The following is a 15,589-nucleotide window of genomic DNA, read 5'->3' on the forward strand; positions in this document are numbered from 1 at the left end:
TAGTTTTTATAATTCTGTCTTTATTTCATTCAACAGACATTTTGGACATGACAATAATATAATGTCTTGTGTATCATAACATGATACTATCAACTTTGACAATGATGGTACTGACACCAATAACTTTGTCACAGAGTCTTTAAAACTAGGTAAAACTGAAGACTGGAAAGTTTGCAATGTGTAGTGGTGACGGCAAGAAAAAACAATAATATCATTATTTCCATTAGCACTTCCACATAATTTAGTTGAAGGTTGATTCATACATAGTTTTCCTGATATGAATAGTTTTGAGAGTATGTCAATGTCACTAGCTGAAAGATCAAGAGTACATTTATTTAGGATGCCTTTTTGAATGTTATGAAGTATTTCTTGCCATAAACGATGAGATGGAACTGCATCATTCCAAACTGAAAATGTGTCTGGAGAGTAAATTGAATGAAAGGTTTCTCCAGCATCACTGAGTTTCATCATTTCTTCCACTAATTCATGATGTGAAGAATTGTTCTGTATTCGTTCCATAGCTGCAAAAGTAATGCGCAGACACATATGAGGTGATAGAAGACACAAGAAATTCTCAGCCATTTGTTTTTCAATGATTGTGGTTTCACTGCAAATGAAAATTGTTGAGTTTAAATTTAATATATGCATACCTCAATAAGTTTATAAAATAATAGAAAAATAAATGAAAATTAAAAACTGAAATAAATCAAAAATACATATCTGAAATTAAAATCTGGGGCGCTTTATTTGTTATTCCATTATTTTTATTAACACTAGAGTGTTAATCACCAACCAACAGTAGATACTACATTGGTGTTAAAAAATTAAGGACTGAGAAACACTATTAACATAAGGTTGTGGTCACTAAAACTTGAGACTGAGACTGTCTAATAAAAGCTGAGGTTTAAATTTTCAAAGCAAGTTGGTGTAGGCTTGTCATAGACGCAACCGCACGCTTTGACGTGAATTCATATTTTGTGCCTTGAATCGCATGGTAGGTACTGACATAAAGAAACTATGACATTATCATTGGGTTTGTCTTTCGTATAGTTAACAATGATATCAATGTCATCTATTTTCATTGTGAACTGCTCTAAATACAGCATAAAACAATTTCTTACTAATCAGAGCAGTGAGCCTGGTGTCCAGACAAGAAGAGATATTGAAGAGTGATATCATTGAATGCACGTTTGCAATGTGCATCTGACAATACCATTACTTTTGACTTGCGTTGCATACTTCCAGAGATATAAGCATTTAAAGAATTTCATCAGGCAACTTTTTTGCGAATGCTCCCAGTATCATCAGATCAGCGCGATTCAACCCGCAAGGGTAAAAGGCTTATATCCCTGGAGGGACAGAGCCTGGGCCGTGACTGGTTTGTCGGAGTATCATCAGATGATTTGAAAGACTTATTCATGTCAAAAAAAACAGGTGAAATGACAGAGCATAAATGAATAAAAGCAGTGCTTTAAGAAAGATGGAATATTGAGAGTAAATAGTATGGTGACAGAATTCAAGTGAATTGCTAATTTATTGTAATTGATGAAATGTTAATGATACACCAAGATGAAATTACCTACAGTTTGAATCATTTGTAAATGTAAGGGCAGAGTGTTAATGGCGTAGCTTAGGGGTGACCAACAGCTGAGCTGCATGCGGCCATGAATGCTCAAGTAAAATTACTGTGTATTTTAAATTGATTTTCTTATCATTATTCAAGCCATTTTCAACAGCAGATCTGAGAGACTATTTATACATAGTAATTAGCAATGTGTTGTCATCACACTGCCTTTTCATACACACGTATATATTGCTCTTAAAGTTTGTTATGGGCATTTTTCCCCCACCTCGTTAGGGAATTTTCTTTTTTGTTGCTTCTGTATTTGAAGCTCAATGCACACATTTGGTGCTTCACAATGACAAAACTATTTTGAAGTGGATGCCAACTCACACAATGACACCTCAAAATTACAACTGACTAGGCTACGCCGACTCTAATACAGTTCATGCCACTTAATGTGATCACATTGGGACTCAAGGTTTCTAATAACAATAATTGAATGATAACTATATCTGAAAAGAGTCCTCTTTACAAGTATGGTGACCATACATTCCATTTTGTCAAATGGGACACATGGTAAATCAATTTTGGAAAATAGGACAACTTTGTTTTTCTTACATTATTGGTTGCAAAATTTTCAGTTCTATTAATTTTTTTTTCTCCCATTTTTAAAACAGGACTTTTTCCCTTTGAGCTAAAATCCTATATTTTTGTTATTCAACCATTGGGAACTATCATGAATTATGATAGTTTTTTCATACAATATTTTTTAATGTACAATACGTTTCAAGATCCCTTGAGAATGTCTCTGGGAAAAAGAAATTTCAAATCTGGTCAAGTGAAAAAAATTGATGAAGTAAAAGAAAGGGCTTTTTTTGTTTATCATACATTTGCTTTCACTATAGAAAGGCCATTGCAAAAGCCACTCCACATGTACTGGGGGATCAGCAAATAGGGGTCAGACTGATTACTACATTAGGTATGAAAATGTTTGTCAACAGCTACAGGGTGTTTCACGAAGGACACAACTAACTTTGAAAATAAATAACTCTGAAACGGTGATAGATAGAAGCATGAAACCAGTGGTACTATTATTAAAAATACCGTAAGAATCTGATACAGACACCTCAAAATTTTAGTTACAAATTGCGCCGATAGATGGCGCCGCAGGCGGCATTACCATAAGTAAGCTGCACATAGTGTTAATGCAAGCAGCCCTTGTTGCATTCACATGGAAAGCTATTCAAAATGTGCACCTTTCACACAACATACATGTCACCATAGGCGGAGATAGCTAAATGGACTGCTTTTACAAGGGGACACCAGTATCGATTGGTGAGGGACAAGGCTATGGTGTCGCAGGGAATTTTTCTCTAATAGGGTTGTTAATAAATGGAATAGCTTACCCCCGGAGGTAGTAAATTGTAACACAATTGACACGTTTAAAAAGAAATACGATAAACATGTTGGGGTAAATCAAGAAGCTATCCATATTTAGAATAAGACAACCATAAGTATTCTTTATGGGCATTGTATAATATTTTATCATGTGCATATTGTTTGCAATTTTTTGTTAATTGCATTTTTAATTGGGTTGCTATATTTTTGAAATATATGACATCCATATTTTTATGGGCACCTTTTTCTCAACCACCTCGTTGGACATTTTGCCTGTTGTGGTGTTGTATTTGTATCTGATACACTTGGCGGTCTGTGGGGAGCACGGTCATGATGATGTCAATTCATATATGCATATGTACATTAGACCAGTCGACTCCACCTTTGACTCTAAGGGGGGGGGGGCTCCCCCCGTTTTTCCGCCCATGCAGGGCGCAAACAAAGAATGAAATTGTCAGTGAGACTGTAGTGTCACCGGAAATCGACACACAAGCTTGACAAATCAGCTCGTCGAGTGCTAAAGGATTGTTGCGGTAAACAATGTTCTTCAGTGTGCCCCACAGAAAGTAGTCGCAGGGGGTGAGGTTGGGTGAATATGGAGGCCAGTTCATGCCTTTAACCTTAACTGATGAACGAAAGTGTCGAAGTATTCGTCCAGAAAGTCAAAAACGGCTTGTGTACGATGTGTGCGAGCCCCATTTTGCATGAACCACACCGTGCCAGGTCGATCATGCAACACTTGTTGAGTGGCAACAAATTGTTTCAAAAGCGCAATATACCGGTCAGTCATCACCGTTTCTCGCAAGAAAAAGGGCCCAACGATACCTTTGCTGGAGACAGCCCAACTAATACGTTTTGGGCAATGGAGTGGTCGTGCGTGAGACAAATGTGGGTTTTCGGTATGTTGGGGGCAGAGCGTGCCGACTGAGCTGAAGAAAGAAAAACAATGATCGGAAGTTCATTTTGAACCCTATAAAAGTTGCAAAAAAACAAGATAATTTTCGTTCATCAAAAATACGGCCGGCAATCAAAAAGGGAGAAACAAATCGAATCCCGACATACATACATGCGGGAAAAACAGACATCTCACATATAGAGGAAAAAACCAGTCTATATATCCGTGCTCCCACGAGGATGAGAGCACGCCACCGCCGATTTGCATATAGCGTCGGAACAACCGGTTCCCGCTCGTGCATGGAGAGAAAAAAAAAAGGAAAAAATCCAACACGGTACCCCAAAATCGCCAATTGTGTCTGTTAACGATACCATCCAGGTGAAAATGCACCTAATCTGTAAACCATATTCGGGTGACATTGAAACCAGAACCATCAATCATGTTGAGCATCTCGTTAGCGAAATCTTCTCATTGTCATTCAGCTCGAACTGCTTTGGCATGACGACATTGACTCTTGTACGGAAACGTGTGTAATGGTTTCCGCAGTATTCTGTACATGCTGGATGGCATGATTCCGGATTCAGCTGCAAGTCTGCGGACAGATTTATTCGGATGATCAGTAACTGCAGCAAGTGTCGTTGCATTTTCAGGTGTAATGATAGAGTGGGTGGGACCCACATTTTGACTAACACATCGGCCACGTTGCGTGTCTGTTGAAATTTTTTGAATAACTCTCGAATTGTTTTCCCATCGGAGCCTTTTGCGACTTGAAATAGCATTTGAAAACTTCTCCTTGTAGGCAGTAGGGCTGTGATTTAATCGGTGGTACTCAAACACAATAAACACACATTTCCTCCATAGAATACATCACTTCTGGAATTTCTTTCACTATGCGGTAATAGCGGTCACGTTTCAACGACGAAATCTTAGCTGACTGATCGTTCTCATCATCTGAGCTCTCTTTATAGGATCTGTAATACTGCATGTGGCACGATCTCTCGGCGCAATTTTTAACTAAAATTTTGTGGTGTCTGTATGGGATTCTTACGGTTTTTTTAATAACCGTACCACTGGTTTAATGCTTCTATCTATCACCATTTCTGAGTTATTTATAAGTCCTGATAACTGTAAACAAATTTTTTCCCATGTTATGATATTATTCTGTTCTGTGAAGAAGTGATAAAACAATACCCAAATTATAAAACATTATCTGTCATTCCATGGAGCAGAAATGTGTCTTGGTATGGGATAGTCAGGTTCATATTGTGTCATTGAACAAGAGTTCCACACCCACATAAAATGGTCTTGTTTTTGTGTCAAAAACAGAGAAGCAGCCATCTCTAAATTTTGACATAGCAGATTAATGGCACTCCACATTCAAGCAGGCTAACACTTTTTCTAACCAAAATACCGATATTCCATTCCAAGATAACTTGTTATCGAAATATATGTATCGTGCAAATCTGGTGCTGTGTAATCTCATGGATATATAGGAACACCAGGTAATGGCGCGTGTGTGCATCTTTTCGCATCTACAGGTAGTCTGCCCGGCTTTTTTCAAAAATGTTCACTCTGGAAAAGAAGAATTATTTTTAATTTTTGTTTTTAGCATTTTAAATGTACCATTGTTAGGGTGTTAGTATAATGATAGAACACTTTTTGCCACAGGTAATAGTAAATTCAGCATAAATTTTTTAAATGACACTGAAAACCATTATTTTGACATACCCCAACCCAAAATGTTTTTTCCCTATCTACCATTGTACAACTTCTATTCGGCTGTCACCTCCACAGATGGTCATTTTTTTACAGAATTCTGCCTAGCTGTCTTGGAAAAGTTTCACTGTATATGATTTTTCAACAAATATAGTGGCAAAATATTATAGAGTTATTTAACCCTTTCAGTACTGATGGCACTTTAAAGTACCATTTAACTTTTTAACCCCCATTACACCTCTTACATACATTGTTGGATGTTGGTATTTTGAAAAATAAAAAGCCTGTGTAACTATTTTACGATTACCAGATGACAGGGACTATTAGTTTTTAAATATGTTAATAAAATTCAGTTAGATCAAGTGTTTACTACATCACACAAAAGTCTAATGCAGTAAAACACTGTTTTTAAAAGATGTTCCTTAACAAGTGTATAAAACAAATTGGTGGTAAAATGAATGTTTATCATTATGTATTTCTCATATTTGAATCAATATTATTTATTTTCATGTGAGCAGATGGGAAACTTTCAAGTACCAGATTTATTAAATCATTGCGTATCTAATATTTTGAAAAAGTATTATTTTTTTCCTTTCAGCCCTTAATTACAGCTAAAATGACCTACCAAAAATATTTTCATGATTATTTTTTTTCATAATGTGGTAATAAAAGGGTTAACTAACCTAGCTGCCTGGAAAGACTTCATGTCCATTGGAGCCTAATAGAGTAGTACGCGTTTGTCTTTTCTTTTTTTTTCCAATGTGTTTTGTCTTGTGTGTGCTTATAGAAATGTATTTTTGGTTTGTTTTCACAAATGAAAAAAAAATCTTATTTATGGGGAAGTGCATGTGGCTCTGCCATTTGGGACACACCTTCAGATGTGCCAGCATTGGCTTGAAGCTTGCCAGTAGAGTAAATTAGAGTAAATGCTTAGCTTTGCCATGGGGGAGTACCTCCTAGGATAACACAAGCATAGTACAATTTAAAAAAGTCATTTAAAAAATCTTAATTTTTAATTGAAAGTTCATTAAATACAGCACCTCATAGGCAATGGAACCTAGAGGGCTCAAGCCGCATGAGCCCTTCCCCAAAGCAATTTTTCGAGGTCACAAAGTCCCTTAATAATTCATGAATATTAAATGTAATCCCAATCTGCATGTGCCCTTGCGGACCGTATATAGGAGCATCTAGCAACCCTAGCACCCTCCCCGTTTTATTCATATCAGAGCTCTTACAGCACCTACGATGAAACATTCTTTCCAAAAAGTTCTGCGAGCTCGACCATGCACTATGCAAATAAAGCTGGGTCCAAACCCACCTTGCTGAACAACTCAAAAACCTGTTTTTATCATACAGCATGGGCAGCTTTGGCAAAAAACAGGTTTTTGCGTATTTGAGCATTGAGTAGAACAGTGGGTTCAGACCCAACTTTACCAACACCATCTAGAAAACACTTCTCTGGGTGGTGTTGGCTTTAGAAATTGCCTTGCATGCACAGACTAAACGGATCAATTCCAAGTTGGTCTTGTCAAACTTTTTCACATGTGTATACAAATTCATCGTTATGGTAAAGATAGATGTGATTTTTAAAAAATAAAATAAAACATTGATAGAAATTAGGGACAATCTGTAGTAGTTGGCAACTCTGCATCTTATACAAAAAATTTGGTTAATACAGTTTTGTTACTCACAATCAAAAGCCTTTTTAATTTATAAACACTCAGAAGTGGTTTTTATGGTGCATCGAAAAATATGATATTTTCATTTTTACAAATTTGTGTAATTAAATTTTGTATAAGTCTTAGAAGTAACTTCTCATTTTATAACTTACCAAAATAGTAGAACACTTAGAGAATATGAAAATAAATCAAAATGTTGTTCCAGCACACATTCAAGAGGTTGAATAGGGAGACTGTAATTCACCCAAAACTTGATCATCTGGGAAAAAATTATCACAAAAAATTAGAAACTTTGCCTGGTTTTAATTTACACAAAAATTGTCACGTTTTCAAGACAAATAAAATTAAATTGATCGAATGGAGAGGTGATTACATCACCCCTCATGACTAATTCGTGTGAATTCTGACCATAAGGTCCTGATGACGGCTCTCCATTGAAGAGCTGAAACGCGTCGACCATTTGACCAAGTAAATTTTATTTGTCTTGAAAACGTGACAACTTTTGTATAAATAGAAAAAAATTGTTTATATGTTCTAATAAATTAAAATAAAATTAAAGGAAATTCATAGTTTTTAAAGAATTCAGAGTATTTTTTATGAATATTAAAAAAGCTGAGTAATTAAAAAGATACAGTAACACATGAACGCAACAGTGAATCACTCTGCCGATTATACAAAGTATAGATGACAACCAACCTCTCACTGTCTGGGTGAGAGCTCCACCAATGAGCTTCTGCAGACAGACATTTTCTGACTGTAGAACAAACTATATGTTCCTTAGGCTGAATGGGATTGCACAATAGTCAGCCTCCTAACTCAACAAAAGTTTGTTACAAAGTTAGCCTCCAGATGGTGACGTGAATTCAGTGATGAATCCCTCCACTAATTATACAAATTGCAGATGACTGGATACAAAGCAAAGATAATTTCGGAAAGAAAATTCACATTCCTCTGTGGGGAATTAAACCACTAACCTCTCACTGTCCTGGCTAGTGCTTCACCATTGAGCTACACAGGACAGATATTTTCTTTCTTTACAGCAGTAATTCTCAACGTCGGTGATGGAACGTTCCGGGGGGGGGGGGGGAGGGCGGTAGAAGCTACAGGTATAACATAGGACCCTATGGGTTAGATTGCATTGGGGGCGATGGGAGAAAAACATTTCTGAATTAAGGGAGCGATGGGACAAAAAAGGTTGGGAAAAACACTGCCTTAGAGCATATGTATGAACGCTGAATGACACTGTGGCTATAATTCCAGTCTGGATCATCATCAACTTGGTGACAATTATGGCCATGTTTTAACCGTAAACTATGACAATCCTCATGATCAAACGAATCACAATATGCGTAATATCGATCATTCGCCGATAGTGGAACCCCATCTTTGTTGACAACTGAGATTAAGACAGTTTTAACTGTTATAAAATTTGACCAATTGGAATGCTTGTCAGCTACAGATGAAATTTTTTTGTGACTCATCATCACCATCAGCCATTTTCAATCCACTGCTGGATGCAGGTCTCCTTTAAATTTTTCTATTTTACTCTGTCTGATGCTTTAGCCATCCAGTTGACTCCTGATCTCGTTGATCCATCTTGTGTGGGGAGGCCTTTTGTGGACGTTTTAAATCCCCTCCCCACTGGGGTACCAACCTAGAATACTTTTGTGGTCCATCTGTTGTCCTGCAATATGTCCAGCCCATTTCCAATTTAAATGTTTAATGTTTTCCATGATATATACCTTTGTATGGCTTCTTATCCAAGTGATTTGTTTTCTGTCTCTCCTTGTGATGCCTAACATACATCTTTCTATGCTTCTTTGTGTTGTCTATAGCCTTTGTATCATCTTGCTTGCGAGTGTCCATGTTTCAGCTACATAGATCAGTGCTGGTAGCACACGCTGGTTACACTTTTCTTTTCAGACCTAATGGCATGTGTATCTCTTCAGAACTACAGTTTTTGCCAAAAGTTCTCCATCCAATCCTAATCCTTCTGTTTATTTCATTAATGATTCCCTTGTCAATTCCCTTGGTAATTTCTTGTCCCAGGTATACATAACTTTCTTATTTCTTCTATCTCTATGATGTTGAGCAGGATTGTCTTCTTCAAAGCAAAGGAGTTGAACATAACTTGGTCATTTGCAGATTCATTTTTAAACCCACCCGAATACTTGCCTTCGCCAGTTCTTTTATCATTTCTTCTAGTTGGTCTGGATTACTGCTGATAATAACAATGTCATCTGCAAAATGCATATGGTTGAGAAATTCCCCATTTATTCTATTTCCTTTCTCATTTCAATCCAGTTTACTGAATACTTCTTCTAAAACAGTGGTAAAGAGTTTTGGTGAGATAGTATCATCCTGTCTGACTCCTTTTCCAAGTTTAATCTTTGCTTTTCCTTTATCCAAAGGAATGGCTGCAGTTGCTTTGTCATGTATTTTCTTAATGATATTGAGAGATGTGTACATCTTCTCTACCCCAATTAAATCTAGAGCTTTAACAGCAGCAGATGTGAAGACAGTCAAACACTTTTTTCAAAACCAATGAAGGCCATATACAATGGTAATTTGTATTCCTTGTCTCTCTCTGAGTTCCTTGATTGTTTGAATGTGATCCATTGTACTAAATCCACTTTGAAAACCTGCTTGTTCTTTTGGTTGGGCTTCGTCCAATGTGGATTCAAGCCTATATGTCAGCACTTTGGTGAAGATTTTATAAATTTTCTGATAGATATTGGTTGATAATTCTTGATATCCTTTAAGAGCCTGATTGGTCGATAATTCTTGATATCCTTTATTTCTCCCTTCTTGTAAAAAACAACTATCATTGCGTTATTCCAAACTTCAGGCATATTTGATTTTGAGACAATAAGTGTGAACAAAGCAGCTAGCATACTGGCAAATTCTCCTCCTGCTTCTTTAACAATGTCTATTGAAATCCTATCTTCATCCTTGCATTTCCCTTTTTCTTACATCTTATAGCCTTGAAGACCTTCTTTCAGCAGAGGTGCTACTTGCACAAATTCTGCTCCATTTTGTGACTGATTGATTTTATTTAATTAGTGTATATCATTATACCATTTATTGTCATACTTTCATAGTACAGTCACCCCTCTGTATTCACAGTTTCTGTATTTGCAGTTTTTTTCCCCTTTATTGGAAAAAATTTTTTGGCATCACACACACAAATTATCATTCATGTGTTTTGTTTACTAAATTTGAGTTGTACATGTGTAGGATGACTCATTTTTGGATGATTCACTAATGCCATTACTATCATCACTAGAGCCATGGCAGCTCTTACAAGAGAAATAGTCACCTTAGATTGAATTAACCTTTTCCCACAATGTGCGCTCCAGGGCACAACCAGTTGTATAGAGCCAACCCAAAAGATTATAAAAGACATTGTCGTTGTTAGCAAAACAGGTGGGTGGAGAAAGGTTCAATGATATGGGTATAGAAGTCGTCAAACAGCTAATTAATAGCGATTCAGAGGCATTGACTAAGGAGGAATTAATGTAGCAGACTGCTCCTGAAAATGAAGCTGTACCAGATGAAGAAGTGGAAGGCAGGTTCATCATGAGTAACATAGCATAGGGTTTTGCAAGTTCAAATCAGCAATAAATTATTTGCATGACATAGATACCTCCATGTTACGTTCTTCACATGTAGAAAAATTGTTAGAGGAAGCCTTGTCAACATACTTGATGATATGAAGAAGAGAAGAAACGAAAAACAGAAATCACAAAGATCTTTCAGAAAACATCGCCAACAAAATCAATGCACCCTCTTTTGCATTCCCTTCTACCCTCTAAGTCACCCTGCTCTTCTAATAATGTTTATTAAACAAGATGTATAAAAAAATAACCTGTGATTTTGGTTATTTGTGTGGATTTCCCGTATTCGCTGTCACCCCCGGAACGTAACCCTGATGAATACGGGTGGGGTACATTATATGATCATGTTTTACTATCAATTCTTTTGTGTTGTGCTTTGCAAGCTGTGTACTATCAGACTTCAGTTAGAAGAGATTTACGGGGTCATCCCACAACAGCAAACATGGCGAGACAGGGGTACGGGTTTGCCCCCGTAGGGAGCTGACCTCGTTCTCATTCTGGAAGAGACGTTTCACTCAACACTACAAATACATAATTACATAATAAGGGTTTCACTTGATGCTGGCACTTCGTCCCCATACTCCCATCTCACCACATCCAATGTGTGCTTAAGCATCCGTAAGGGAAAGGTCCCCTTAACTAATACTAATGAATGCAGAGGATTAGCACACTGCAAATGTATTTCTTGTGTTGAGTGAATCAATAAACACCCCCCCCCCAGAATGAGAGTGAGGTCTCCTCCCTACGGGCTTTGCCCCCATTTCGCCTTGTTTGATGTGTTCCTAAGCATCAATAAACGCGGAGGGCCCCAAACGAAAAAGTAAAAGTACTAAAAAAAACTACTACTTCACCATATATGCAAGTCGGCCTAAAAACCAGCAATGCATGAAAGAATTATCATAATTTATATGACAATACAGAATTATAATGGGTTTATATATTAAATAAATAAAAATAAAATTTCAATTAAAAATTTATATACAGTAGACTCTTGGTAATCTCACATATCAGACCAAGGTTACGCTATATTACTGGAAGGTCTTTGAAAAACAATGCATTCCAATTATTTAAAAACCACTATACTTTTTTCCTTTTCTTAATTCACAAAACACCATATAAAATTACAAATGAAATAAACATTATATATGAATTTAGAATATTGTGTTTTTATAAATTTACTGAAATTGAGCTTGGATAATGAATTCTGTACATTTCTTTTCCGTAACAAAAAAAAATTATACTTGGTAACTGTATTATTCCACTGAAATAAGAGAGTTTGGGTTGCACGGGCATATTCCTTGACAAGGTCAATCAACTTCCTGCCTTTCACAATGTTTTTAATAATCTTATTTTTTTCGACAACATTTAATGTTTCATGCTTTGTTTCGGCTGCAATGAAATGCAAACAAAAGCGAAACAACAGAAATGTAGACAAGACACTATCAAAACAAAACCGCTCTTACCAGATGCAGGGCCTGGTGCGAAAATAATAGCAGGTTCAGAGAAGTATCGATAATTTTGGGGGGCTCCCTCAGCCCTGAATATTCTGTGAGAGAGGATTTAACGAAACTTCAGAAAATGAAAATTCAGAGTGAATAGAAGACAATTCTAGAGATCAATGAAAATTCACAATTCTAAACTTGCAGAAAATTTCAAATTTATTTATTTCTAGATTAAAATGCAGAATTCCAGAATTTATGAAAGGAATTATTATTACTATAAGTGTGGGTCCAGTGCGACTGCACCCGTTGCACACCCCTAAGGGCGGTAACAGAAGACTGAGAATCAAATCGAAGCAAAGACTAAACTGTATAGATGTGATCGGTGGGTTACAATATAGAATATTGTTTGGTATTGTTTTTCTCTAAGCACAAGGCACATGCAGAGAAACATGTGGTGAGATTTTCAATTTCTCCACATCCACAAGGAGGCAACAACCCTCATAGATAAGATATTTATAAAAGGGGCGGCATATAGTATATATTTCCTTGAAATCACACACACACAGCATATGCTGGGTTTATTTTCATTTGTCTTTGTGTTTTAATCTTGTTCGTGTATTTGTGAAACATACGCATGTGATTTTCCTGTAAAAAGGTGGTCTGGCGAGAGAACAAAATAACTACCAAGAAAACGCTGAATTATAATGAACAGGCGGATTAATGCACAACCAGATTATTGAGAGTCTACTGCATTAAAAAAATATTTAATACATTATACAAATTAAATATGTATATCAAAAAATGATTGTATCTCTTTTGAGTAATTTCACACCTTCATAAAAGATCTGTTTCTCCAGCTATTTAATAATGACATCACATGGAGCTCATCCGATACAGATATTATGCGCAGTCACGAATCACACTTTGGCAATAAAAATTATTTGTGAAGTTGCCAATGATGCCAATTATGGAATTATACAGAGGAGTCATTTGAACTATAAAGAACAGATATTTTCTTTCCTTAGAGCATATGTATGAATACTGAACGGCACTGTGCATGAACAGCCTTCTAAGCTCAGCTAATAGCTCCCAGATGGTGACATACAGTGTGAAATGATGTCACTCTCTGCCATTCATACAGAGTACAAAACCCCGGATAACCAAGCAGAGATGAAGTTTGGAAAGGAAATTCATTCCTCTATGGGGAATTAAACCACCAACCTCTCACTGTCTGATGTAGCTCAATGATAAAGCATGATTCCCCACAGAGGAATGTGAATTTTCTTTCTGAACTTCATCATCTCTGCTTCGTTATGCAGGCTTTCATACTTTGTATGGACAGCAGAGAGTGCACAGGTGGAGAGACTTGAAAGGCTGGGGGAGCACGATGATGTCAGTTCATATATATGAGTATAAATTATATCATTCCGATCCGTAATTGTATCTCTGCTCATGGGAGAATGACACTGTTTCTCTCTATATGTTGCTGTCTGGGGGCTATCATTGTAAGAGCTATTAGGTCTCCCGAATCAGCAGTAAAATTATCAGTTTTTTGCAAAATTAAGGTATATTGTTCAGTTTCATTTACTTGTAGTCTACTTTTTTTCATTAACAAATTTCTCGTATAACCATATGAGTAAAAAGTATTTCAAAACTTTATAAGTGTTTACTAGACCCAAATTAATTTTTATTTTATGAAATATTATATATTAGTAAAAAGCTAAATCTGCTCTCATTCGATTCCCTATATAAAGCAATTGACCAATTAATGCTTGATAGTTTGAGACATCAACAGTTATTAGATTAACTGACTTCATCAGTATTATTTACATCATCAAAATTATCTTTAATCTTAACAATTGTTTCTGATTACATCTGTGCCATCCCTATACAGACATAAAACAAAAACCTCACTATTCAGTAAAATGAAAATACAGTCATATGATTCAAGTTGTTTAAATCCAATATTTGACAACACAGATTTTAGTTTTATATACCAATTATGACCAGACTGAGGTAAACCATAAATGCTACATTTCAGCTTACATACTTTACCTTCACCTATAGCATGTTCTGATTCAGAAGGCAATAGCATATCATCACTTTATAATGTAAATAAACCTAGTGTATAAATTTTTTTTAAAAATGACTTTTTGAAAATTTTAGAATGAGAACATCATATCTCCCCTATTACAGCTTTTGAAAAGAAAAAAGCGCCAATGATCTGCACTCTAAAGAGAACAAAATGAAGCCCTTTTGTGTGTAATTTAATGGAATGTCTGATGCTTTTTTTTTTTGCTCTTCCTGTAAAGTTGGGAATTTTCTATTAACAAAATTTGCATTATAAGGTGACAATATATACACTTTTCACTATATCACCATACAGGTTTGCAGTTTTTACATTAAAAAAATTCTAAGTGCAAATTCAATTTTTCAGAGAGATCGTAATAAGTAATCTGAGTGAATCGATATACACAACAGGAGAATAAGATTTTGTATAACTTATATTTTTCAATTAAAAGTACCTTGCTGCTACGATTCTTGCTTTGTATCACACTTTATCTGAAGAATTTCATTTTTTTAAAATTAAAACGAACAAACAGAAAATTACAATATACAAATATATAATACAATATACAAATACAAACATATGTTACACGATACAAAACACACACACATATAATACATACACTATGTAGCCCCAAGGGACTATGAAGTCCTTCCAGCAAGCCTATATGATTTTAATTACATGGTTTTGTCCCTCAGCAACAGCTCTTTCCTTCATTAGATGTATTTTAGTGTATAATTAATATGCATTGGTGCAATAATTTATTTCAAAGTACTGCATTAATATCCGTGTTTTTGATCATAATAAAGACATTGTAATCTGTATTTTTATTACTATTTGTGTAATTACTAGAGTAGATGAAGTTCATTATTTTCGGTGAGGTGTAACAAAAACTTTTTTGAAATGATGTTTTGTTACTTTTACGCACTTGATAGATATTTTTATATCTATTCGAGGTTCTATTTTCATTTTTTACTAACCATTCTTCGATTTTGATGATAAATTTATAAATTCTGTACATGTAGTTCTGTCTCAGTGTCAATATGTGGCACTGTATGTTTTTGTTTTCTATTGGAACATTTATTAATTCTCTTAATTTATTGTAAAGATTGTCTAGATTGCGTATGTTTTCATAATATGCTCCTCCCCAGACACATATTTCGTAATTTATATTTGAATAAACCCACACATAGAAGATATCTTTCAAGAA

At 35.6% G+C, this 15,589-nt stretch overlaps 1 protein-coding gene across 7 annotated transcripts in view; it reads right to left on the reverse strand.

Annotated features, from left to right (window-relative positions):
- Positions 1-15,589, reverse strand: part of LOC149065639 (uncharacterized) — a 232,941-nt gene continuing 217,352 nt past the window's right edge. For all 7 annotated transcript variants that reach the window (XM_089253544.1, XM_089253545.1, XM_089253542.1 and 4 more), the window contains 2 exons: positions 7,405-7,511; positions 1-607 (listed from right to left, as the gene is read on the reverse strand). In XM_089253544.1, the coding sequence (XP_089109670.1) occupies positions 7-607; positions 7,405-7,511 (708 nt within the window). In that variant the 3' untranslated portion in view covers positions 1-6. The remainder of the gene's footprint in view (positions 608-7,404; positions 7,512-15,589) is intronic.

The sequence above is a fragment of the Pholcus phalangioides genome, unplaced genomic scaffold, assembly GCF_987345545.1.
Source record: "Pholcus phalangioides strain wild (caught in Gottingen) unplaced genomic scaffold, Ppha-v1.0 ptg000039l_1, whole genome shotgun sequence".
Taxonomy (NCBI): Eukaryota; Metazoa; Arthropoda; class Arachnida; order Araneae; family Pholcidae; genus Pholcus; species Pholcus phalangioides.